Source organism: Lithobates pipiens, unplaced genomic scaffold (assembly GCF_037356315.1).
Source record: "Lithobates pipiens isolate NorthernLeopardFrog02 unplaced genomic scaffold, aLitPip1_a1.2 Scaffold_19, whole genome shotgun sequence".
NCBI classification, from domain to species: Eukaryota; Metazoa; Chordata; class Amphibia; order Anura; family Ranidae; genus Lithobates; species Lithobates pipiens.
In genome coordinates this window covers 13156636-13181385 of record NW_027507764.1, presented here as the reverse complement: position 1 = coordinate 13181385, position 24750 = coordinate 13156636, and the positions used below count along the sequence as shown (strand labels likewise).

The 24750-nt window shown below is 43.2% G+C and overlaps 1 protein-coding gene across 1 annotated transcript; it reads left to right on the top strand.

The window, feature by feature from the left end:
• Positions 1-1221: 1221 nt before the first annotated feature.
• LOC143998156 (lymphocyte antigen 6E-like) lies at positions 1222-20029 on the top strand. Its single transcript, XM_077493890.1, has 3 exons — positions 1222-1345; positions 12571-12690; positions 19762-20029. The coding sequence occupies exons 1-3, from the start codon at positions 1294-1296 to the stop codon at positions 19968-19970; spliced, it is 381 nt and encodes a 126-aa protein (XP_077350016.1). The 5' UTR covers positions 1222-1293; the 3' UTR covers positions 19971-20029.
• Positions 20030-24750: the final 4721 nt, after the last annotated feature.

The following is a 24750-nucleotide window of genomic DNA, read 5'->3' as shown; positions in this document are numbered from 1 at the left end:
TCGTGGCTTTGGAGTTTATGCCAGCATATGAATGCAGCAAATGCAGGAGATGATGGGTGCAGTAGTAGGGAGAGGGCAGGAGTGAGGGTGATATGTGCATGCTGCAGGGTAGAGGGGAGGGATAGAGTAAGGAGAATTTGAGGATAGAAGAAACTGATGTGAGAAGGAAGATAAGGAGGAGCATCGTACTAGATAGAGTGGGAATCTGACTTGATACAAAATAAAGGAAAATTGCTGGTTTGCGTGTTGTCTTGCAGAGTTCGTGTTGTGTCTTCATCCAGTTCTAGTTATCCTGCTTTCGTTTAAACTGCGTCGCTGAAACTGCGCATCACTCGTGACAGAGCCACTCAGGAAAGAGCCATGATGTCTGCGCCATGCCCCGGTCTAATGATCTCCGGTACCCAACGTGTTTCTGGTTCAAGCACCTTCATCAGGGGTATTACAGTATACCAGTCCTTAAAAGGAATTTTTTGGACCTAATAGTAATAGTGTCCCTGCTCCACACAGCGTCCTTTCCCTACACTGACAAAAGACAGAATGTAAAATGGCCGCCAGATCAGGTCTATTTATAAGGTAGGGGGAATGTCCAATTGTCCATGTGCTGAAATGTCTCAATTGGCTGTCCTGTACCCCATGATGGATGTGCCATGGGTAAAAGTTCTTCACAATGTAAACAATATGGCTGCCGCGAACAGCGCCAGAAGTTCACCAGTTTGGCGAATCCCGAACGAGCAAAGTTCGCCGTGAACCGACCGCCGGGCGAACCGCAAGGCCATCTCTATAACTGGAGGCGCTTATAGGTAAAAACATCAGGGGTAAATGATCTAGAGAATATCCGATTCATTTCAGGGGTGGATCAGGAAAAAAATGAATTCTCCGCCATTGGCACAAATTTGATCATGCTTTATTGGGTTTTTCTTTTAGCGTTCCTCTGGATCAATTGGGGTATAGAATTTTATATGTTGGGATTTTCTATTTGTAACGTTTTATTTTTTTTTCTATTCATTGAACGAGATGGATTTGTGTCTTTTTTTGCGTGACTAGCTACATGACTACCATATGTAACCTTTGAGAAGGGTGGATGCAACTTTTTGAGGACAGCCTTAGGCAAATCACAGAAGATATAATAGAAATAATTAGATTTTTCTTTCTCTGCTTTCTTTGAGCCAGCATACCAAGGTGTCACATGGACAGGGCCCATTGTTATGCCGATATGAAGGAGGGGTGGGCAGAATATATATATAAAGGCATGGGTCTTGGAATGCCACATTCACAAGCCTCCCCCAGCTTACAATGGCACCACACGCAAGCATCCTACTGCTGGCCGCTCTCTGTGTAGGATCAGGTACGGGGCATCATTAATATTCAGATTTTTTTTTTTTTCTGGGGAATTTTATCATTTTATAATACATAAAAGAAATGTTTTAGCAACAAGCAATTTATAGAAACTAGATACTTGCAATTCCCTTTGAGATGACTGCAGTACCACTGCATTGGTATCCTGCTCAATGGCTGCAAGCATGTAGTCTGGGGTTGGAAGAGGGAGCCCTTAGGTCCCCTCCTCGGTTTATTTCTTTTCCCTCTACCCCAGACATTACCAACATCCCCCAGTTACATCCCGTTGCCTCTCAGGATCGCTCCCAAGCCTACCACCTCTATGCCCTTTTCCGCTCTAGACCCCTAGATCTCTACCTACCCCAACTTGCCCCTCTCTTACTTCGTGGCACTAGAATACGATTTTCCTCCACACACCACCTTCACACTTGCAGCTGGTTGTATTTTGTGCTAAAATTGCCTTACACCTGTAGAATTTTGTTAGAAAATGGTCCTATTTAGAAGGTTTGTTCAGTTAGAGGGACAAACATTTTCTTGGACCCCCCCCCCCAACTCTGAGACATACAGTAATTAGCAGCTAGACTCATAATGAGTTTACTGCAGCAGACCAGGCAGCGATTGCGATTGGTTGCCAGAAGTTACAGCATATCACTACCACTCGCTGACTGGTTGCTAGAGGTTACAGCACATCATCACCGCTCACTGATTAGTTGCTAGAGGTTACAGCATATCATTTCTGCTTGCTAATTGATTTCTAGAGGTTACTGCATATCCTTACCACTCATTAATTGGTTTCTAGTGGTTACAGAACACTGTTACTGCTCACCGATTGGTTTCTAGAGATTACTGCAAATCATTATCTCTCACTGGTTGCTAGAGTTTACTGTACATCATTACTTCTGCATCAAGTTGTGAGTGTGGCCAAACTGCACTCACATTGAGGGGTTTCCTATCTACAGAGTTTGATGGTCAGGATTGAGGGTCACACTACATAAAGAGTGCGTAGTTAAAGTGGAGGGCCACCCTAAAAAAACAAATAGAATGAATATTCTTACAATTTTTTAAAAGAAAGCATTTGAAAAAAAAAATGTTTTTACTTACCAGAAACCCCTGTTGCAAGGCAGTCTTCCTTATCTGCCTGTTCCTACTCCATTGTGATCTTCAGTCTTCTCTCCTCCTCGCGCTGTCTTCTGGGGAAGGTGGCGCGGTGTGTTCTGGGAACTGCGTATGTCCCTGAACACAGCGAGCCCCATTCACAAAGTGCCGCGTGACTCGCGCATGCGCAGTAGGAAACGGGCAGTGAAGCCGCAAGGCTCCACTGCCTTAGTGAGGATGGCGGCGTCGGGACAGGATACGAGGGGGGGGGGCGACATCGCGGGCTCCCTGGACAGGTAAGTATCCTTATTAAAAGAAAGCAGCTACAGTGTTTGTAGCTGCTGACTTTTTAAAAAAAAAAAAAAAAATTCAGCTGGAATACCCCTTTAAAAAGAGCAGAACTCCAGAAAGCAGCACAGGGCTGAAGGAGGTGGGTAGGGCATTGGTGTGCACAGCCTATAGCATCAGGGTGTGCACCCCAGAGCACAAACACACATATAGTAGTGCAGTAGAGCAGAGATTGGTGTCAGTAGGGCAGTGCACAGTATCAGTTGTTTTTATTTTATATCATTTAAAAATATTTTTTACAATTTAATTTTTTTAATTATTTTTTACAATATTTTTTTTTCTTTTTTTTTGTTCAGTTTTTTCAGGAGCTCCATTGGGGGCTTTGGTGAAATATCAGGGGTCTAAACATAGAGAAAGGTACACTGGAGGACAGAGCCTCCCCAGTTCCTTTCTCTGCAGCCTCAGCTGCACTTGAATGAGAACTGCTCTTTGCTGAGCAGCTTCCTGTTCGTCCACAAACTGAAACATAGTTAGCATAGTTTGCTATCCTTCAGTTAAGAATGAACACAGGAGCGAACGCCATCCTGAAACATCCCCTGCAGCAGCCAGCAGGAGAGGAGAGGGGAGAAGCTGGCAGAACTGCAGGGAAAAGACAGGGGGCGCCAAGAATCAGGGGAAATCGGCAATGCACAGGGTGATTAGGGTGTGCCCAGGCACGCCCGCAATACCCTGTGCACATGCCTATGCCATAGGGCAGGGATATGCAAATAGCGGACCTCCAGCTGTTGCAAAACTACAAATTTTTATACTTTCTATTATGAACGAAATTCTACAACAATTAATAAATGTACCAAGAAAAAAGAAATTCCCCCTTCGTTGGGACTTTGTAGGCAGCAAACACACAGGTAAATATGAAATAAGGGAAAAGACAGGGGGCGCCAAGAATCAGGGGAAATCAGCACAGGGTGATTAGGGTGTGCCCAGGCACGCCCGGGATACCCTGTGCGCACGCCTATGCCATAGGGCAGGGATATGTAATTAGCAGACCTCCAGCTGTTGCAAAACTACAAGTCACATCATGCCTCTGCCTCTGGGTGTCATGCTTGTGGCTGTCAAGGGTCTTGCTATACCTCATGGGACTTGTAGTTCTGCAACAGCTGGAGGTCCGCTAATTGCATATCCCTGCTATAGGGTATTTTTCAGTGGTTCTGACACTATACTAATATGCAGTTATATTACGCTGTTGTACACCTGTGTATAAGTACTGTGCTGTTTAACAGTTCTAATGTGTGTACCTCTCCACTTACCCCGTCCTTGTACGAGCTGCTTCCCCGTCATTGGACTGCATCAATGTGCATCCTGTTTTGTCCCCATTTTCTGTCAGGGATAATTCTTATTTGTCCTCTACCTTCGTATGCTTACTTTATTATTTAATAAAACGTTAAAAAAAAAAAAATGTTAGGCGCATGCACTTGTCAAAGTTTATTTCAGAAGTAGAACTTTCTTTCTATGATAACGGAGACATTGACATGGCACTTGAATGGAAAGCCATTAGAAATGAGTCAATCCCATCATAAAATGGTCAGATGAGAGATTTTTATACTTTCTATTATGAACGAAACGATTAATAAATGTACCAAGAAAAAAGAAATTCCCCCTTTGTTGGGACTTTGTAGGCAGCAAACACACAGGTAAATATGAAAAATGTACTTTATTAAATATGCAGAAAATTATTCGGTCATACAATGACCGGTGGTTAAAAAGCATAGAAAGAATGCTGTACGAATACACAAAAAGAGGATAAACAAGACAAAAAAACACAGCAAGTTACATGGAATGTATGACAAAGAAAATAGTTGTTACTCTCTGGTAATATAATGATCTCCGATACCCAACGTGTTTCTTGTTCAAGCACCCTCATCAGGGGTATTACAGTATACCAGTCCTTAAAAGGAATTTTGTGGACCTAATAGTAATAGTTATAGACTGACTGTCCCTGCTCCACACAGCGTCCTTTCCCTACACTGGCAAAAGACAGAATGTAAAATGGCCGCCAGATCAGGTCTATTTATAAGGTAGGGGGTATGTCCATGTGCTGAAATGACTCAATTGGCTGTCCTGTACCCCATAATGGATGTGCCATGGGTCAAAGTTCACAAAAAAACACAGCAAGTGACATGGAATTTATGACAAAGAAATTGGTTGTTACTCTCCGGTACCCAACGTGTTTCTGGTTCAAGCACCTTCATCAGGGGTATTAGATAAGAGTATATGAAGTCATATATTTTGTCTTACATGTGAAATGTTCTGCCACACAACTTTGCGTCTCCCTGTGATCACCAGGCCAATTGAATGGGCAATATCCCATTCTTTGGATATTACTGTGAATTATTGGTGTTCCCACTGGGCAGCCACTGACCCCTCCCCCCATTGATAGTGCTTCATCTGCTATTTTTCTAAAGTTGTGTGGTGGAAACATTTCACATGTAAGACAAAAATTATGACTGCATTCGCTCTTATCTAATACCCTTGACGAAGGTGCTTTAACCAGAAACACGTCGGGTACCGGAGATCATATTTACCTGTGTGTTTGCTGCCTACAAATTCCCAAAGAAGGGGAGAATTTCTTTTTTCTTAATAAATAGGGATGTGGCAACCGCACACTTATCTGACACGGTGAAACCCTCTTTTTTGCAATAAATGTATCTCCCATTCTTTGGCTATCACTGTGTATTATTGGTGTTCCCACTGTGCAACCACTGACACCCCCGCTGATAGTGCTTCATCTGATATTTTTCTAAAGTTGTATGGCGGAAACATTTCACATGTTATGCCCCATACACGCGATCGGAAATTCCGACAGGAAAAAGTCCGATCGGATTATGTTGTCAGAAAATTCGATTGTGTGTGGGCTCCATTGGACTTTTTCTGCCGCAATTTCCGACAGAAAAAGTTTGAGGGCTGCATCTAAAATTTTCAGACGACAAGATCTGATCGGACTTTTTCCGATCGTGTGTAGAGAATTTCCGAAGCACAAAGTGCCACGCATGCTCAGAAAAAATTTGGAGACGAAAGCTATTGGCTACCGGCCTTCTACGTAGTCCCGTCGTACGTTTTATATGTCACCTCATTCGGAACGATCGGATTCTCCGACAACTTTGTGCGACCGTGTGTATGCAAGACAAGTTTCGGCCAAAATCCGTCGGAAAGAATCAGACGGGTTTTGTGGTCGGAATGTCCGACCACGTGTATGGGGCATAAGACAAAAATGATGACTGCATACAATCTTATCTAATACCCCTGACGAAGGAACTTGAATCAGAAACACGTCGGGTACCAGAGATCATATTTACCTGTGTGTTTGCTGCCTACAAAGTCCCAACGAAGGGAGAATTTATTTTTTCTTAATAAATAGGGATGTGGCAACAGCACAATTATCTGACATGGTGAAACCCTCTTTTTTGCAATAAATGTATCATGCCTGATTTTATACCGGAATTTTTACACATCCTGATATACTCATCCTCGGGATCTACCTGACCACTGTGCTGCTTCTACAATCTGCAATGTATAAATAAATAAATAATAAGAAGAAGAAATACAATAAAAAGATGGATTATAAAAAAATTATTATATTTAACCACTTACAGACCGGACCATTTTGCTGGTCAAAGACCAGACCACTTTTTGCGATTCGGCACTGCGTCGCTTTAACTGACAATTGCACGGTCGTGCGACGTGGCTCCCAAACAAAATTGACGTCCTTTTTTTCCCACAAATAGAGCTTTCTTTTGGTGGTATTTGATCACCCCTGCGGTTTTTATTTTTTGCGCTATAAACAAAAATAGAGCGACAATTTTGAAAAAAAACGCATTATTTTTTACTTTTTGTTATAATAAATATCCCCCAAAAATATATAAAAAAACATTTTTTGCCCTCAGTTTAGGCCGATACGTATTCTTCTACATATTTTTGGTTAAAAAAAACGCAATAAGCGATTATTGATTGGTTTGCGCAAAAGTTATAGCGTTTACAAAATAGGGATAGTTTTATAGCATTTTTATTAATAATTTTTTATTATTTTTTTTTTTACTAGTAATGGCGGTGATCTGCGATTTGTATTGTGACTGCAACATATTGGGGGACCCATTTTTGACACATTTTTGGGACCATTGTCATTTATACAGTAATCACTGCTATATAAATGCAGTGATTCCTGTGTAAATGACACTGGCAGTGAAGGGGTTAACCAGTGGGTGGCAGTGTAGGGGTTAAGTGTTCCTAGGGGTGTGTTACTAACTGTGGGGGGGTTGGGCTTTCATTTAGTGAACACTGATCTCTGCTCCAATCACGTGGAGCAGAGATCAGCGTCACTAGTTGCTAGGCAGAATGGAGAAATGCTGTTTACACGGCATTTCCTCCATTCAGCCGCCCCGTGAGACGATCGCGGGTATGCCCGTGGTGATCGAGTCCGCGGGTCCCGTGGCCGGACTCACGGGGCTCCCGACCAGCGCGGGAGCGCGCCGCCGGCGGCGCGCTCCCGATGGCAGGGCAGCATTGAAGATTGGACGTACCTGTACGCCAATATGCCTGCCCGTGCCATTCTGTCGACGTACATCGTCGTGCGCTGGTCGGGAACCAGTTAACATGTATTACTGTTAGCTCTTGAACACACGGTCGGACATTCCGACGGAAAATGTCCTATCAGACCGTGTTGTCAGATAATCCGACCGTGTGGGGGCTCCATCTGACTTTTTCCGTCGGAAAGTCCGACCAACAAAGTTTGAGAGCTGGATATAAAATTTTCCGACAGCATGATCTGATCGGACTTTGATCAAATTACGAGACCAAAGCTATTGGCTACCAGCCTGAACGTCATCACATTGTGAACAATCAGATTTTCCGACAACTTTGTCTGACCGTGTGTATGCAACACAAGTTTCGGACAAAATCCGTCGGAAAAAATCTGACGGATTTTGTTGTCGGAATGTCTGACCCGTGTGTACAAGGGCTTAGAACATATAGGGCTACATTTAAAAAACATTTTCTGTTGTTCTTGTGCTTTTTTTTAATTGATACAAATTCAAAAGCACTCAAAATACATTTTATATCAGATCTGTATGTAGTAGTAGTAGTAATTAGAGGTCGACCGATATCGGCCGATATTTGCTGTTTTTTTATTAATCGGCATCGGCCGATTGAGCTGATAAAAAGGCCGATTAGAACTACAGCATGACTTGCAAATGACTTCTGTAATAGAAGTCAATGCAAGTTATCTGAGTCTTGAGAGGCACACTTTCCTTCTCTCTGGGCAGTCTGCCAAGAAAAGAGTAAAGAGATACAATGTTTACACTTATGAATGAACTGAACTCTGTGTGTAGAAGTTCTCAGTTTAACCATTTAAATACTAAATCTTTTCTGTCACTTGTTGCTTACAAGTAAAAATCCTGTATTTTCTGCCAGAAAATCACTTAGAACCCCCAAAAATTATATATATTTTTTTAGCAGAGACCCTAGGGAATAAAATAGCGGTTGTTGCAATATTTTATGTCACACGGCATTTGCGCAGAGGTCTTACAAACGTGATTTTTGGGGAAAAAAATACACTAATGATTTAAAAAAATAAAAAAAATAAAACAGTAAAGTTAGCCCATTTTTTTTTCGGCCAAAAGTTTGGACTACCTGTTTTTATTTAATATTTAATATATAGGCTTTTTTTTTTAATCTAAATTATACATACAAGTAAACTGATGGGAGGTTTGTTTTGTTTAATAAATGTTTCAATGTAAGAAATTTTCTGTATCACTTATTAAGGCTTCCTCCACACTGGAGCGGGCAGGCGTTGGTGGTAAAACGCTGCTAGTTTTAGCGGCGCTTTACCGTCATTTTAGCGGTGCTATTCGGCTGCTAGTGGGGCGTGTATAACCCGGCTAGCGGCTGAGGAAGAGGTTAAATGCGCCTATGAATCGCCGCTACCAAAATAGCATTGCATGCGCTTCGCTAGTGGTGCCCATTCATATCAATGGGCAGGAGTGATGGAGGAGCGGTATACACCACTCCAAAGGTGCCACTTGCAGGACTTTTTTTTAACATCCTGCCAGCGCATTGCCTCAGTGTGAAAGCACTCGGGCTTTCACACAGACTGCAGGGGAGTCGTTTTGCAGGCACTTTACAGGCGCTATTTTTAGCCCAAAAGCACCTGAAACATGGTAAAGGTGTCTGTTTGATTTTATGAGATGGGGGGGGGATAAATATATATATATATATATATATATATATATATATATATATATATATATATATATTCAGAGGGCGTCTGATTTGACGCCCTCTGATGAAGAAGTGATTACGAAATGCGTAAGGGCGTGTCTATGCAGCTGTCCTGTATCCGAGCGTCAGCGCAGGTTATCCAGGGACTCAGTGGCAGCTGGTGAAGTTTTAGGATGGGGGGAGCAAGACCCCGCCCCTTCACATTTGGTACCTCCCACTTCTCACAAGCCACACTCCTTATCGAATCAACATCATATACCAGGCTGCACATTATACACTGGGCTCTGCACATCATATACCAGGCTGCACATTATACACAGGGCTCTACTAAAGCAGATGAATCATGCCTATCTTGTGTATAACCACATCAGGCACCTTTTCTGCAACCTGTAAATTGCACATATCTGCATTCTGTAAATCGCACATATCTGCATTCTGTAAATCACACATATCTACAACCTGTAAATTGGACATATCTGCATTCTGCATATCGCACATATCTGCAACCTGTAAATCGCACATATCTGCATTCTGTAAATCGCATTCTGTAAATCGCACATATCTGCATTCTGCAAACTGCACATATCTGCATTCTGTAAATCGCACATATCTGCATTCTGCAAACTGCACATATTTGCATTCTGCATATCGCACATATCTGCAACCTGTAAATCACACATATCTGCATTCTGTAAATTGCATTCTGTAATTCGCACATATCTGCATTCTGTAAATCGCACAAATCTGCATTCTGTCAATTGCACATATCTGCATTCTGTAAATCGCACATATCTACAACCTTTAAATCGCACATATCTGCATTCTGCAAATTTGCACATATCTACAACCTGTAAATTGGTATGCTGCCAAACACCGATAATAAGTTATTATCAGTGGTTGGCAGCATACCCCCCAAACAAGATTTAAAAAAAAAAGGGTTATTATCGGTGGTCGGCAGCATACCCCCCCTTAGACAAGATTTAAAAAAAAGGGTTATTATTACTAACCCTTTTTTTTAAAAGCTTCTTTGGGGGGGGGTATGCTGCTGACCACCGATAATAACACTTTTTTTTTTAAATCTTGTTTAGCGGGGGGAGGGGTATGCTGCCGAGTGCCGACCACCAATAGTAACCCTGTGGATGTGGAGGGGGTGCCGCCGGCAGCGCTGAATAAATAATGAAGAAGATTGAAGTTGTAAGCAGCCATGCGGCAGCCTTACCTGATCTTCTCAGGCGGGACAGAGAACAGAGCAGTGCCGTGCCAACGTCACTTCCTTGAATGACGTCGGGAGCACCGCCCACCGCTCATTCAAAGTGCAAGCCTATGCACTCACTCGGCCAGTCAATCGTGCCGGAAGCTGTGGCGCGATCGGCTGCACCACAGAGCGCTTTTTTTTGGGCCAAATGAAGCGCCTCGTCTGCAATCTTGTGATTGCATAGACGTGGCGCTTCCTATATTGCACTGCGCCCAGCGCCAGGATACAGTGCACATAGGGAGGGAAATTTAAAAATATATATATATACTTACTTTTTTTTTTTTTTTTTTTTTTTTTTTTTTAATTCTCCTTGTTTATGTTTTTGCATGGGGATAGCAAAATTAAAGCAAAATTAAATAACAAGTGAGATCCTGTTGAGAATTTCCTACCTTCTGAGAAAAATAGGAGTCTGGGTGACCTGACTGGGTATTCTCTCTGATGAGCGGGTGTTTTGCAGTCCTTGACAACTATATGAGCAGCACATTGCATCTGAGGTGCCTCTGATTAACCCTTTAGGGAGTACGTGCACGATCAAAGGGGGTCGCGCTGAGCACGAGGTCTTCTCCATCTGCATGGTGTGGTGTGCATTTTCTGAGAGGGATTTCTAGAAGCCCTGAGGGGTTCCTGGAGCACTTCACTCACTTTATGAACTTTTCATTTATATATATATATATAAATCTTTGGGGACTTTACATTATGAACTAATTATAAGTTCTATTAGGATTGATTGTATTGATATGATTATTTAATATATACTGTGTATATTAAATGCTTTCTTTGCACATATTTATTTATTAATAGATCATAGCGCTGTTAATGCTAAGGTACTTTTTTTAACCATGGTTGAGACTGTATTCAGGCATATTTTTGAAAATTATATATATATATATATATATATATATATATATATATATATATACACACACACACATACATACACACACAGTATCTCACAAAAGTAAGTACACCCCTCACATTTTTCTGAATATTTTCTTCTCTCTTTTCATGTGACAACACTGAAGAAATGACACTTGTCTACAATGTAAAGTAGTGAGTGTACAGCTTGTATAACAGTGTAAATTTGCTGTCCCCTCAAAATAACACACAACCATTAATGTCTAAACCGCTGACAACAAAAGTCAGTACACCCCTAAGTGAAAATGTCCATGTCTTATCACAGGTTGGGGCCAATCACAGCGGCCCTTTACCACGTGATCAGCTGTGCACAATCAAAAAAGGGGACATCTGCACTGATCATCAGTTTCCTGATGATCAGTGCAGTCCCAACAATGCCCATCAGTGCTGCCTATCAGTGCTGCCAATCAGTGCCCATCAGTGCTGCTAATCAGTGCCTATCAGTGCCGCTGATCAGTGCCTATCAGTGTTGCCTATCAGTGCCTATCAATGCAGCCTATCAGTGCTGCCTATCAGTCCTGCTAATCAGTCTAGCCTATCAGTGCTGCCAATCAGTGCTGCCTATCAGTGTCCATCAGTGCTACCAATCAGTGCCCATCAGTGCATCCTATCAGTGCCCATCAGTGTTGCCAATCAGTGCCCACCAGTGCTGCCAATCAGTGCAGCCTATCAGTGCTGCTAATCAGTCTAGGCTATCACTGCTGCCAATCAGTGCAGCATATCAGTGCTACCAATCAGTGCCACCACCCAGTGCCCATAAGTGCAGCTTATCAGTGCCCATCAGTGCTGGCAATTAGTGCCCATCAGTGCCTATCAGTGAAGGAGAAAAATTACCCCTTTGCTAAATTTTATAACAAACTAAGAAAAAAGTTTTTTTATTTTGTCTCAAAATGTTTGGTCTTTTTTTTTTTTGTTAGCAAAAAACAACAATACTACCAAAAGAAAGCTCTCTTTGTGGGAAACAAATTATAAAAACTTCACATGGGTACAGTGTTGCATGCCCGCGCAATTGTCATTCAAATTGCAACAGCACTGAAAGCTGAAAATTGGCGGGGCAGGAAGGGGGTGAAAGTGCCCGGTAGTGGTTAAGAAAAGCTAATCTAAAGTCAAACCTAAATAACCCACCCCAACCCCCCCCCCCCCATCCATAGTGGTGGATCCATCCAGTCCTCCACTAACTGTTATTTGTGCTGAAATCTCTACATCAAACCATCTCAGATTTTTTTTCTAGACATAATTTATCATTGAGTTATTCTATCTAAGAAAGAGAAATATGATAAAAGGAAGGAAAACCATTATATTGAGGAAAGCAGTGGTGTACTCATCATGTTCAGCTTTTATTAGTATAAATGTAGACGTTTTATTTGCTTTTATCTAAAGATGGAGTCACACTTTAAATTGTTCTTTTTCAGCCTATTCCCTGCAATGTTACACATGCACTGAACAAACCAGCAACAGCAACTGCAAGACGGCGACGACCTGCCCCTCCGGAAATGGCTACTGCCAGACGGCTGTAGGAACTGCTTCAGCAAGTAAGACTTCTTAACAAAACATTACTCATTAAAGAGGTTATCTACATATCTACTTCAGCCAAGCACCTTGGGAATCTCCAATGGTTAGATGGTAAAAGGCTCGCACCATACAGGATCTTGGTTTTCACAGTGCTACACACCATAACCCCCCCCCCCCCCCCCAAGGTTCATCTGGAATTATGTGAAGAGCCGGCATATTGGTCCCAATATCTCATGGACTGTACACCATGGTCATTCTGAATCCTGTCTACTATGTGGGGAGGCCAATAACCATGATCTATATGTGCTAGGGCTCTGACATTTTGCAGGTTTATAGATAAATATCTTAGTAATATGCAGGCCAAATTTGTTTTTTGTAGGTTGTGGTGAATTATAGTTAGAACCAAGAGAAATGGAGTAGGTGTCATGCCGGACAAAATTGAATACTGAGCCGTGATTAGGTTCCTCCATCTTCAAGGGAAATCTGCCCAAATAATCCATGAAGAGATGTCAACTGTGTACGGATGAAAGCTGGGTGTATCTATATGATCCTGAGACTAAAGAAATTAGTAAAACATGGAAACATGTGCAGTAGACATGTGCAATTCGTTTAGTTCCGAATTTGTTTTGAAATTTGATATTTCTGAATTTTGACATTTCAGAATTTTGACATCTTGGAATTTCACAATTTTGACACTTCGGAATTTCACAATTTTGAAATTTGGGAATTTAGGAATTTTGACATTTCTGAATTTCGACGTTTCGGTATTTCGACGTTTCGGAATTTCAGAATTTTGACATTTTGGAAATTGGCACAATTCGGAAATTCGAAATTCTGGAAATTGGAATTCGGAAGTTTGGAAATTCTAAATTTCGGAAATTGGAACATTTCGGAAATTCGAAATTTCGGAAACTGGATTTTGGAAGTTTGGAAGTTCAGAAATTAAAAATTTTGGAAATGTAAAAATTCAAATTAGGAGATTTGAATATATTCTAAATTTCATAAACTTAAAAATTCTAAAATTTGGAAATTTGAAAATCCAAGAATGATAATGAAAATGTGAAAATTCAAAAGAATGAAAATCAGAAAATTCGAAAATCTGAAATAATAACTAACTAGTAATAAATATTAAATTATAGGGATTGGAATTTCCTTTCAAATTTGGCTGTTACTGAACGAGTGTGAATTTATCCAAAGTTACAAATTATCTGAAATAACAAATGCCGCATCTAAATAAATGGAACGTAATAATAATAAATAACAATAATAATAATAATAATAAAACCTTTTTTATTTGTTATTATTAATTTGTTCCATTCCATTTGTTTAGATGCGGCATTCGTTATTTAGGATAATTCATAACTTCAGATAAATTTGTATTCGTTACATTCACTAACAGCCAAATTTGAAAGAAAATTCTGATATCTATAATTTAATAGTTATTATTTCGAATTTTACTGATTTTCTTTCTTTTTTTCAGATTAGGGGATTCCAAACCAGAGAATGTCCCAGAGAGCAGGGGCACACTTAAATGGCAAATGAAGCACAATATAACACTTTAAATCGGATTGGTTACCTTTACTCAGGTTGGCTCTTCGAGTCCAGGCAGGAGGAGAGCAGAGGAATGATAATAAGCCATTACTTGTTGATTTGAATAAAGTGTTTAAAGTTGGGCCTGTGGTGTCAGGCCTCTCTTCTGTCTCCTGACACCACAGGCCCAACTTTAAACACTTTATTCAAATCAACAAGTAATGGCTTAACTTCCTAGATAAACTGTCCCACAGAGCCCTGAATAGGTGTGTGCGGATCCGTATGGCTCTAGTAGCTTCAGTCCTTTTGAAGAAAAGATAAAATTTTGTCTTCAGCTAGCCACTTTCGTTGGTGCACTTAAACTCCTGGATAGCAGGGCCACACAACATAACTTGCCTGGATTATCAATGGAAGCAGGCGGGATCTTTCTCCGCAAAGTTAGAGGACCATGATGTCTGTATACAGTGTCCCAGAAATGGATAGCCTTATCTCTTATCCCTGTGGCACTACAAGTGTCAGTAAGATGACGACCAGCAATGATGTCTGTATACAGTGTCCATTTAACTCCTTCTGTGGCACAGTGTCCCTGTTTCTTGCAAATGGGCAAAAAGCCCTCTCGCCACATTCTTCAATCAAGGCCCAAACAAACGTCCTGGAACAGGCAGGCTCTCCTGGTGACCCGACTGGTTACCTCACACTGGAATGCTTCACCGTGCAGGTGTGCCTGGATATGCACCTGTGATCCCACCTCTCTCAGGCTGGATTTCCCAGTGGAGGCCTGAATCACGCGGGGAGATAACCTGAGAGACAGCTACTCTCCTTCAGGTTTGGTCTCTTTCCCTGGCTCGTGCTGACTGAGAACCTCCTCAGGAATTAAAAATCAATTCTTTACTTTCCTGCCCACAGAGAATGCTGGTTTTGGTAGTACCTGTCACTATACAAGGCTATGGGGTCGCTCTGTGCTGGGACTTAAAATTCCAGAGTCCTTTGCAGCCACTTCCTGCAGGTTGTTAAAGTCACTCTGATTGGCTCCTGTAATTTCTCCTACAGTTGGCTCTCCTCTTCCTGCCAATAGGGACACAGGGGAGGCTGCAGAGTGAACAGCTCTGTGTGGGTCCATGAGGAGGGGGGGGGGAGAAACTCCTCATATCTGCAGACACTCTGAACTTTTCCCTTTCAGCTTATTTGTGTTAATTTAAGTCTTGGGCTGCAGCACCTGCTGCACATGCTTCACCACCCACCCCCAAAAAGGCTAAAGGTGCAACATTCATCCATTAATCACGGCTCGGTATTCAATTTTGTCCGACATGACACCTAATCCATTTCTCTTGGCACTAACTAAAGTTAGTCAAGAGCTACAAAAACAAGAACTTTTTGGCCTCCCCTTGTAGCAATGTATTGCATAGAGCTGAGCTTGGGGTCAAATCAAGTCGGTCCCTTAAAGGCGTTGTAAGTGACTTTTACCTAGAGGTAAGCCTAGAATAAGGCTTACCTATAGGTAGAGGAAATCTCTCCGCCGTTTAGGAGACATTTCACTTGAAGTGCTTCGATGTCGTCATCGGCGCATGAGCTGTGAAGAAACGGACCACCATGTCGTTTCTTCCCCCAGCGTGTGCCGTGACTGATGGCTCCCCCGCGCAGGTGCAGGAGGGACGTCACACGACTCCGGCCAGTCACAGAGCCGGAGTACGCGGCCCTGAAAGGAAGAGGTGCGAAAATGGATGCAGCCAACACAGGGGACAGCGCGGGCTTCGTTTGCAGGTAAGTGTCATATAATGGGCTAGTATGCGATGCATACTAGCCTATTATGCTTTTAATTTGCATGCCTTGCGGAGAGCAAAAGAGGAAGGAAAACGCATTGGGGTTTACTTCCTCTTTAAGGGTCGGTTCACACTAGGAATGCCCCGCGTGTTCCTGTGCGATTCATATGTGGTTCAATGTGGTGCAATTTGAGCCCCTTCATTTTGAATAGGCTCAAATCGCACTGGACCACACACTACTGCACCACTCAAACTACTTTTGGAAATGCCCTGCCATTGGATTGGATGGTACGTCTGTACATTGTGATCCGGTGGAGGCAAACACACCGCGCTTGTGACCTGCATCTGGGGTGACGTTGATTCAACATTAGCACCTGCTGCAGATGGCAACTGCTGTGCATTTTTAACGTGGTGCAGGAAATGAAATGCGGGCATCCTGTAGCACTTTTTGGTGTGAACGGGGCCTTAGAATTCTGCACACTCTGAAGGCACCCCATTGTAAAATTGTAAAAAAAATGTAATTAATCGTTTTGAGTAGCAGAATCTACACATGTACCGTGTTTCCCCCGAAAATAAGCCCGGGTCTTATATTAATTTTGTCAGCCAAAAATACACTAGGGCTTATTTTCTGGGTAGAGCTTGCCAAGCAATGTACCATCTTCCCAGTGGTTGCAAAATGACAGTTTCCCCTCTATCAAAGGATCACAGAATTCTAAAGGGGTGCGTCTCTGCAATGCAATTGTGCAAACACATTCTGCCATAGCCTGCCTGAGCTGTCTTCCACCGATCCGAGCACTGCAGAGGGAGGGGAGCGAGATCCCCCGCTGACACCAGCTTCAATGGCCTGCCTGTGCCGTCTTCCATGGCTATAATTAGTGCAGAGGGAGGGCGGCCTGAAATCCCCCGCTGACCCCCAAGAGAAGAGGAGATCAGCTGAGGCCTGCTCACTGCTTTTATGGCCCGCCCCAAGCTGTCTTCCCCGCTCTGAGCAATACAGAAAGGGGGCGCGAGATTCCCCGCTGAAAGAAGAGGAGATCAGATGAGCGCCAAGCGGCTCCGCACCGAACTAGGGCTTATTTTCAGGGTAGGGTTTATATTGCAGCCCTCTTGGAAAATAGCACTAGGTCTTATTATCGAGGTAGGTCTTATTTTCAGGGAAACACGGTAGGACACCGTACACTAGAGGTGATTTGATAGGTACACCACAGCACCTGCTGTGCCGCTAGACATGTGCAATTTGTTTAGTTCCGAATTCGCTTTTTAACAAATTTTGACAAATTCATTAATTCCGAAATTTCAGAAATTTGGAAATTCGAATATTCTAAAGCCGCGTACACACGACTGGACTTTTTCGAGGGACTAGGTCCGACGGTCTTTCCGACTGACTTTCGGCGGAGTTCCAACGGACTTTCCGAATGAACGGACTTAGCCACACACACAATCGTACCAAAGTCCGACGGATTCGAACATGATGACGTGCGACCGGACTAGAATAAGGAAATTCATAGCCAGTAGCCAATAGCTGCCCTAGCGACGTTTTTTGTCCGTTGGACTAGCAAACACACGAACAGATTTTTTGGTCTGGCGGAGTTTCGGTGGGAAAATGTAAAATATGTTCTATTTCTAAAGTCCACCGGATTTTTGGCAAGCAAAGGTCCGATGGAGGCCCACACACGATCGAATTGTCCGACGGACTCGTTCCGTCGGACCTTTGCTGTCAAAAAATCCGGTCGTGTGTACGTGCCATTAGTTTCACAAATTCAAAAATTCTAAAAATTGGAAATTTGAAAAACCAAGAATAAGAATGAAAATCTGAAAATTCGAAAACCCGAAAATCAGAAACAATAACTAATAATAAATATTAAATTATAGGTATTGGGATTTCCTTTCAAATTTGACTGTTAGTAAACGTAACAAGGACAAATTTATCCAAAGTGATGAATTATCTGAAATAATGAATGTCGAACAGCCAAATTTGAAAGGAAATTCCAATACCTATAATTTAATAGTTAGTTATTATTTCTTTTTTCAGATTTTCGGATTTTAGAATTTCTGAAAATCCGCAAATTCAAAATTCGGAAATGTGAAAATCCAAATTTTTGTTTTTCCGAATTTCCAAAAAAAGCAAAAAAAAAACAATTTTTAAAAAAAATGTTGTCAGTGCACATGTCTATGTACCGTCCTATACACCAATTCTGCCCTATACAAGCCAATGAGAATGCAAATGCAGCTGAAGCAAATCAGAAGGTTAACTGCAGGTCCAACGCACATGTCTGTGAATTCTAAATGATCTCAGAAGCATCTCAAACTGATGTGGAAAGCGTCCTACATTTGCCCATGGAAGCTCTTTGCCAAAGGCCAGGAACCTATAGCCAGTCTTAGCCCACGTACACACGGTCGGAGATTTTGCCAACCAAATCCGTCGGATTTTGCCCGTCGGATCTTGTCCGAAACTGTTGCATACACACGGTCGGGCCAAGTTGGCGAAAAATCCGATCTTTCAGAACGTGATGACGTAATTTCGTTACGATGGGACTACATTCAGGCTAGTAGCCAATAGCTTTGATGTAGGAATTTGATCTGAGCATGCGTGGCACTTGGTCCGATGAAAATGCTCTACACATGATCGGATTAGGTCCGTCCGGCCCAGTTGGTCGGGAAATATTTCCAACATGTTGGAAAATTGGGTCGGACGGAGATTCGGACGGAATCAGTCCAATGCATACCACACACAGTCGGATTATCTGACGACACGGTCCGATAAGACTCATTCCGACAGATTCTCCGACCGTGTGTACAAGGGCTTAGATGGTAGGGGGACTAGCTGGACTTACACAGTAAAAGTCAAGATTGAGCATACATTCAGGTGCTGGATCTATTGATAATTGGAACATATGGATTTCACCAAAGGTTTCCTCATCATATGCTTAGCTTGAAGTGGCCTGGTTTGTGACATTTTGCACGCTTTAAGAGGTACAAAGTCTCTAAGTGATAAGAGGTTACGTAGTCCGGGTTCCGGGTTTCATCCAGTGAAAATATTATATTAGCCCTTGTACACACAGTCGGACATTCCGATGAAAAATGTCCAATCGGACCATGTTGTAGGATAATCCGACCATGTGTGGGCTCCATCGGACTGTTTCCGTCGGAATATCCCACCAACAAAGTTTTAGAGCAGGGCTCTAAAACTTTCCGACAACATGATCCGATCGGACTTTGTCCGATTGTTTGTAGAGAATTCTGATCGGACAAAGTGCCATGCATGCTCAGATCAAATTACGAGACCATAGCTATTGGCTACTAGCCTGAACGTAGTCCCGTTGTAATGAAATCACGTTATGAACGATCGGATTTGCCGACAACTTTGTCCGACCGTGTGTATGCAACAGTTTCGGACAAAATCCGTCGGGCAAAATCCAACGGATTTGGTTGTCAGAATGTCCGACCGTGTGTACAAGGGCTAAAACTTTCTTGGTGGGATATTCTGACGGAAACAGTCCGATGGAGCCCACACATGGTCGGATTATCCTACAACATGGTCCGATCGGACATTTTTCGTCGGAATGTCCGACCGTGTGTACAAGGGCTAATATAATATTTTCCCTAGATGAAACCCGGAACCAGGACTATGTAACTTCTTATCACTTAGAGACTTTGTACCTCTTAAAGTGTGCATGTCACAAACCAGGCCACTTCAAGCTACAAGCGGACAAAATCCAATGGATTTGGTTGTCAGAATGTCCGACCGTGTGTACAGGGGCTTAGAATTTAAAGAATGTTCCATATGTTTTCTCTCTGTAGATGGAATAACTGCAACCGTGATTTCCAAGACGTGTGAAGCCAGCTGCACACCTGCCACTGTCACCGTTAGTGGGGCTGTAGGCACCGTGACCTGCTGCACCACCGACCTGTGCAACGTCAGCGGAGCCATCAGCATCAAGTCCGGCTATGCCGCCATTGTCCTGGTGATGGGAATCATCCTGATGTTCTTCAGTGACTCACTTCTCTAATATATGATGTGAGATAACAGATTGTTCAACCCTCATCAATAAACCTGGTGTAATACAAATCTTGGCGTTGTGTGTCTGTATCTTGCCGTGTCTACAATATTGGATATCAGAACATCTCCTCCATATGGAGCCCATCTGATATTACATGGTGCCTTATGCAACAATACCCATGGGGTCATTTCTTCCCCCCCCAAGGACTTTTTTTAAATACTTTTATCTGAAATCCAACAAGAAGCACTCTACTTAAATGGTCCGTCCACCCAATAGTGATACCTACAGTAAGTGGAACCCGGTAGAATAACATTTTAAACCCCGATGAAGGGGGTCCTTTTGAATACCCAATGCACTGGACTGTTTTGGGAATTCTGATTAATAAAAATGATTTGGAGTTTAAGAGATCTTCCACACCAAAATAATGGGGGGAGCGGGGCTCAAACTAGGTGACAATGACAGCACCTAAATCGAATGCAGAAAGAGTGGTGGCATCAAGGTATTAATTATATATAAATATAAGTAATGATCGAATATTAGATCTTATTTCAAAATTAAAATGGTATGTTCACAAATGCAGAAAGCCTAGCAAATAAAATCAATGAACTAGAACAGTGACATCTCCAAACTGTGGCCCAGGGGCCGGATGCGGCCCTCTGCTTGCTTTTATCTGGCCCTTGAGGCATTATTCCCCACCCCCCATGTTGCTGACAGTTTCTGCCACAGACACCAACAATGGGACACCATTCCTGCCACGGATACCAATGATGGGGCACTATTCCTCCGACGGATACCAATGATGGGGCACTAATCCTCCCACTGACACCAATGATGGGGCACTAATCCTCCCACTAACACCAATGATGGGGCACTATTCCTCCCACTGACACCAATGATGGGGCACTAATCCTCCCACTGACACCAATGATGGGGCACTAATCCTCCCACTTATACCAATGATGGGGCACTATTCCTCCCACTTATACCAATGATGGGGCACTATTCCTCCCACTGACACCAATGATGGGGCACTAATCCTCCCATCGACACCAATGATGGGGCACTAATCCTCCCATCGACACCAATGATGGGGCACTAATCCTCCCATTGACACCAATAATGGAGCACGCCAACTGATGCCAGGACATTTTTTTGTCAGTTGGTCAGTTAGTAGCAGATTTTCCGCCACACTATCACAGTCCCACTATAAGTCGTTGAACAATTTTTCTGTTAATATAAAAAGATATATCTCTGCGCTGAGGTGGGGCGGCAGCTGACACAGATAAGTAATACACCAAACCTAGAACTAATCTTAAGAAAATGTGTGTAGCGCCAAAAGTAAATTAACAGCGATGAAATGTGAATACCGTGTTAGAAATGGACAACACATTGAAATACAGTCCAAAAAAAAGTGAAAAAAATGCTAAAGTGAAAAAAAAATATATATGTGTGTATGTAAGTCTAATCTTGAATGGAAATCGACAATAAAAAAAAAACAATATAATAAAAAATATAGATTTAAATGCAGAGTCCCATGATGTGATCAGCAATACAAACTTATTGGTGAAAACACAATAGTTCAGTGTAAAGATGGGCACAAAAAAATTGGTGGTGACCTGAAAAGTGAAGCGGTGATCCAGTACAGGGCTCCAGAATCATCCACCGCACCCCTGTGAAATGGACACTCACCGGAAAAACTGGCTGCCGTAGATCCGCCATCTGTTGCGGGTAGGGATGAGCCGAACACCCCCCGGTTCGGTTCGCACCAGAACTTGCGAACGACCCCCGCGTTCGGTACGAACGTTAGAACCCCATTGAAGCCTATGGGACTCGAACGTTCGAATTGGAAAGTGCTAATTTTAACGGCTAATATGCAAGATAGTGTCCTAAAAAGGGTTTGGCGACCTGCCTCCTGCCTCAGGGGACATGGGTCACTGCAAAAAAAAGTTTTAAAAACTACCGTTTTGGCGGGAGCACTGATTTTAATGACGATTAAAGTGAAAAAAAAAAAGTGAAATATTCCTTTAAATATGGTGCCTGCGGGGTGTCTGTAGTATGCCTGTGAAGTGTCACGTGTTTCCCGTGTTTAGAACAGTCCCTGCACAAAATGACATTAAACGGAAATAACACCATTTAAAACTGCTTGCGGTTTTAATGTTATATCTGGTTCCTGCAATATGGTTGAAAATCATTGAGAAACATGGCATGGGTAGCCCTCCCTGCCCATTACCAGCCTATTTGGGTCTTGTACGCATATTAAGGGGAACCCCGTACCCATATTAAAAAAAGGAAATGCGTGTGGCCCCCAGGCCCTATATACTCAGAACAGCAGTATACAGGCGGTGCAAACAAGACAGGGACTGTGTAGGTTTGTTGTGTTAAGTTGAATCTGTTTGTCATTTTCAACTGGTACATTTTTAAAGTGTAGCTCCAGTCAAAAAAAATATCTTTAAGCTTTTTGGAAAACATAGTGAAGGGTTATCACCCCTGTATAATTTGTTTTGTCGTCCATCTTTTTTCATCTCACTTGCTGTTGTTTCCTTGCGTTTGCAAGTAGGAGATGTTTGTAAGTTGGATGTTTGAAAGTAGGGGCCTGCCCTATATTATAGCGGTATGTACTGGGTACAGAGCACGCAGACAGCACGCACTATCTCCTACTACTCACAACTCACTACTGACTGCAAGCTCTATTATTAACCACTTGTTAGCCCAATGTTTGCATAAAGTGAAAGATGAAGTTATGCAGAGTAAATAGATATCAAACATGTCACTCTTCAAAATTGCACATGCCCGTGGAATGGCGCCAAACGTCGCTACTTAAAAAATCCCCATAGGCGACGCTTTAAATATTTTTTTACTGGTTACATGTTTTGAGTTGCAGAGGAGGTCTAGGACTAGAATTATTGCTCTCGCTCTAACATTCTCGGCGATACCTCACATGTGTGGCACATGCGAGCACATGGGGACATGGGCGCTTTAATTTTTATTTTATTTTTTTATTGTTCATTTTACTTTATTTATTTTAGTTTGACATTTTTTTTCCCAAAAATATATTTTTGATCACTTTTATTCCTATTACAAGAAATGTAAACATCCCTTGTAATAGGAATATGGGGTGACAGGTCCTCTTTACAGTGAAATCTGGGGGGTCAATATGACCCCACATCTCACCTCTAGGCTGGGAAGCCTGAAATAAAAAATAAAAAAAAGATTCTGGCTTTGATCGTACTGGCGAGTTGGTAGAAGCACCGGAGGGCGGTGAGGGGTGGGGGGCGTCTATGGCTGGGTATTTCAGGGTATCACCGAGTATGGCTGGGTATCTCTGAGTATGGCTGGGTATGGCAATTTATGGCAGGGTATTACAGAGTATTGGCGGGGTACTACAGAGTAATAGCAGGGTACTGCACTGCAGAGTAATGGCGGGGTACTGCACTGCAGAGTAATGGCGGGGTACTGCACTGCAGAGTAATGGCGCGGTACTGCAGAGTAATGGCGGGGTACTGCACTGCAGAGTAATGGCAGGGTACTGCACTGCAGAGTAATGGCGGGGTACTGCACTGCAGAGTAATGGCAGGGTACTGCAGAGTAATGGCGGGGTACTGCACTGCAGAGTAATGGCGGGGTACTGCACTGCAGAGTAATGGCGCGGTACTGCAGAGTAATGGCGGGGTACTGCACTGCAGAGTAATGGCAGGGTACTGCACTGCAGAGTAATGACGGGGTACTGCACTGCAGAGTAATGGCAGGGTACTGCAGAGTAATGGCGGGGTACTGCACTGCAGAGTAATGGCAGGGTACTGCACTGCAGAGTAATGGCGGGGTACTGCACTGCAGAGTAATGGCGGGGTACTACAGAGTAATGGCAGGGTACTGCACTGCAGAGTAATGGCGGGGTACTACAGAGTAATGGCAGGGTACTGCACTGCAGAGTAATGGCAGGGTACTGCACTGCAGAGTAATGGCGGGGTACTGCACTGCAGAGTAATGGCGGGGTACTGCAGAGTAATGGCGGGGTACTGCAGAGTAATGGCAGGGTACTGCAGAGTATGCACTGGTATTGCAGAGTATTGGCAGGGAATTGAGGGGTTAAATTCGGTGAGCAGCGATGTGGGCACTGCAGATGCAGCCCACATCGCTGCTGACACCGATCTCTTTCCCCTCCGCTGTACCGATCGGTACAGAAAGGGGAGGTAGGAACAGGCGTCATAACATGACGCCGGTTTGTTTCCAAGTGATCACTCCGTCATTTGACGGAGCAATCACGTGGTAAACGGCCGCTATGAGCGGCCGTTTACCGTGATGCGCCGGGTCCATAGGACCCGGCGGTCACGGATGCTCTCGAGTGCGCACACCTCGGGGCACGCGAGAGCAGAATTCTGGGAGGCCGTTAATTAACGGCCTCTCTGAGTTAAACAACCGCCCTGAAGCCGTTAATCGGCAATGGGCAGTTGTTAAGTGGTTAAAGCTAGATCACTAGCTATATAGGTGAGGTGAATATAGTGGTGTATACTGCAGTCAGGGCACAGACAACAACCACTACACAGCAGCAAGATAGGAAATCAGCCAAAAACGATTGGTGTGTACTGTGTTGAAGGTACACAGAACACCCACTGCTTCAGATGCAAAGTAACACACTACAGGAGGCCGCCTTAAAGGCGGCCTTATATAGTGTGGGGCGTGCACTACACAGCCTGAGCTATGATTGGCCACAGGCAGGATGCCTGTGGCCAATCATGGCTCTCCTCGCTGCCGGCGCTGCGATTGGCCAAGCATGCGGGGTCACAGTGCA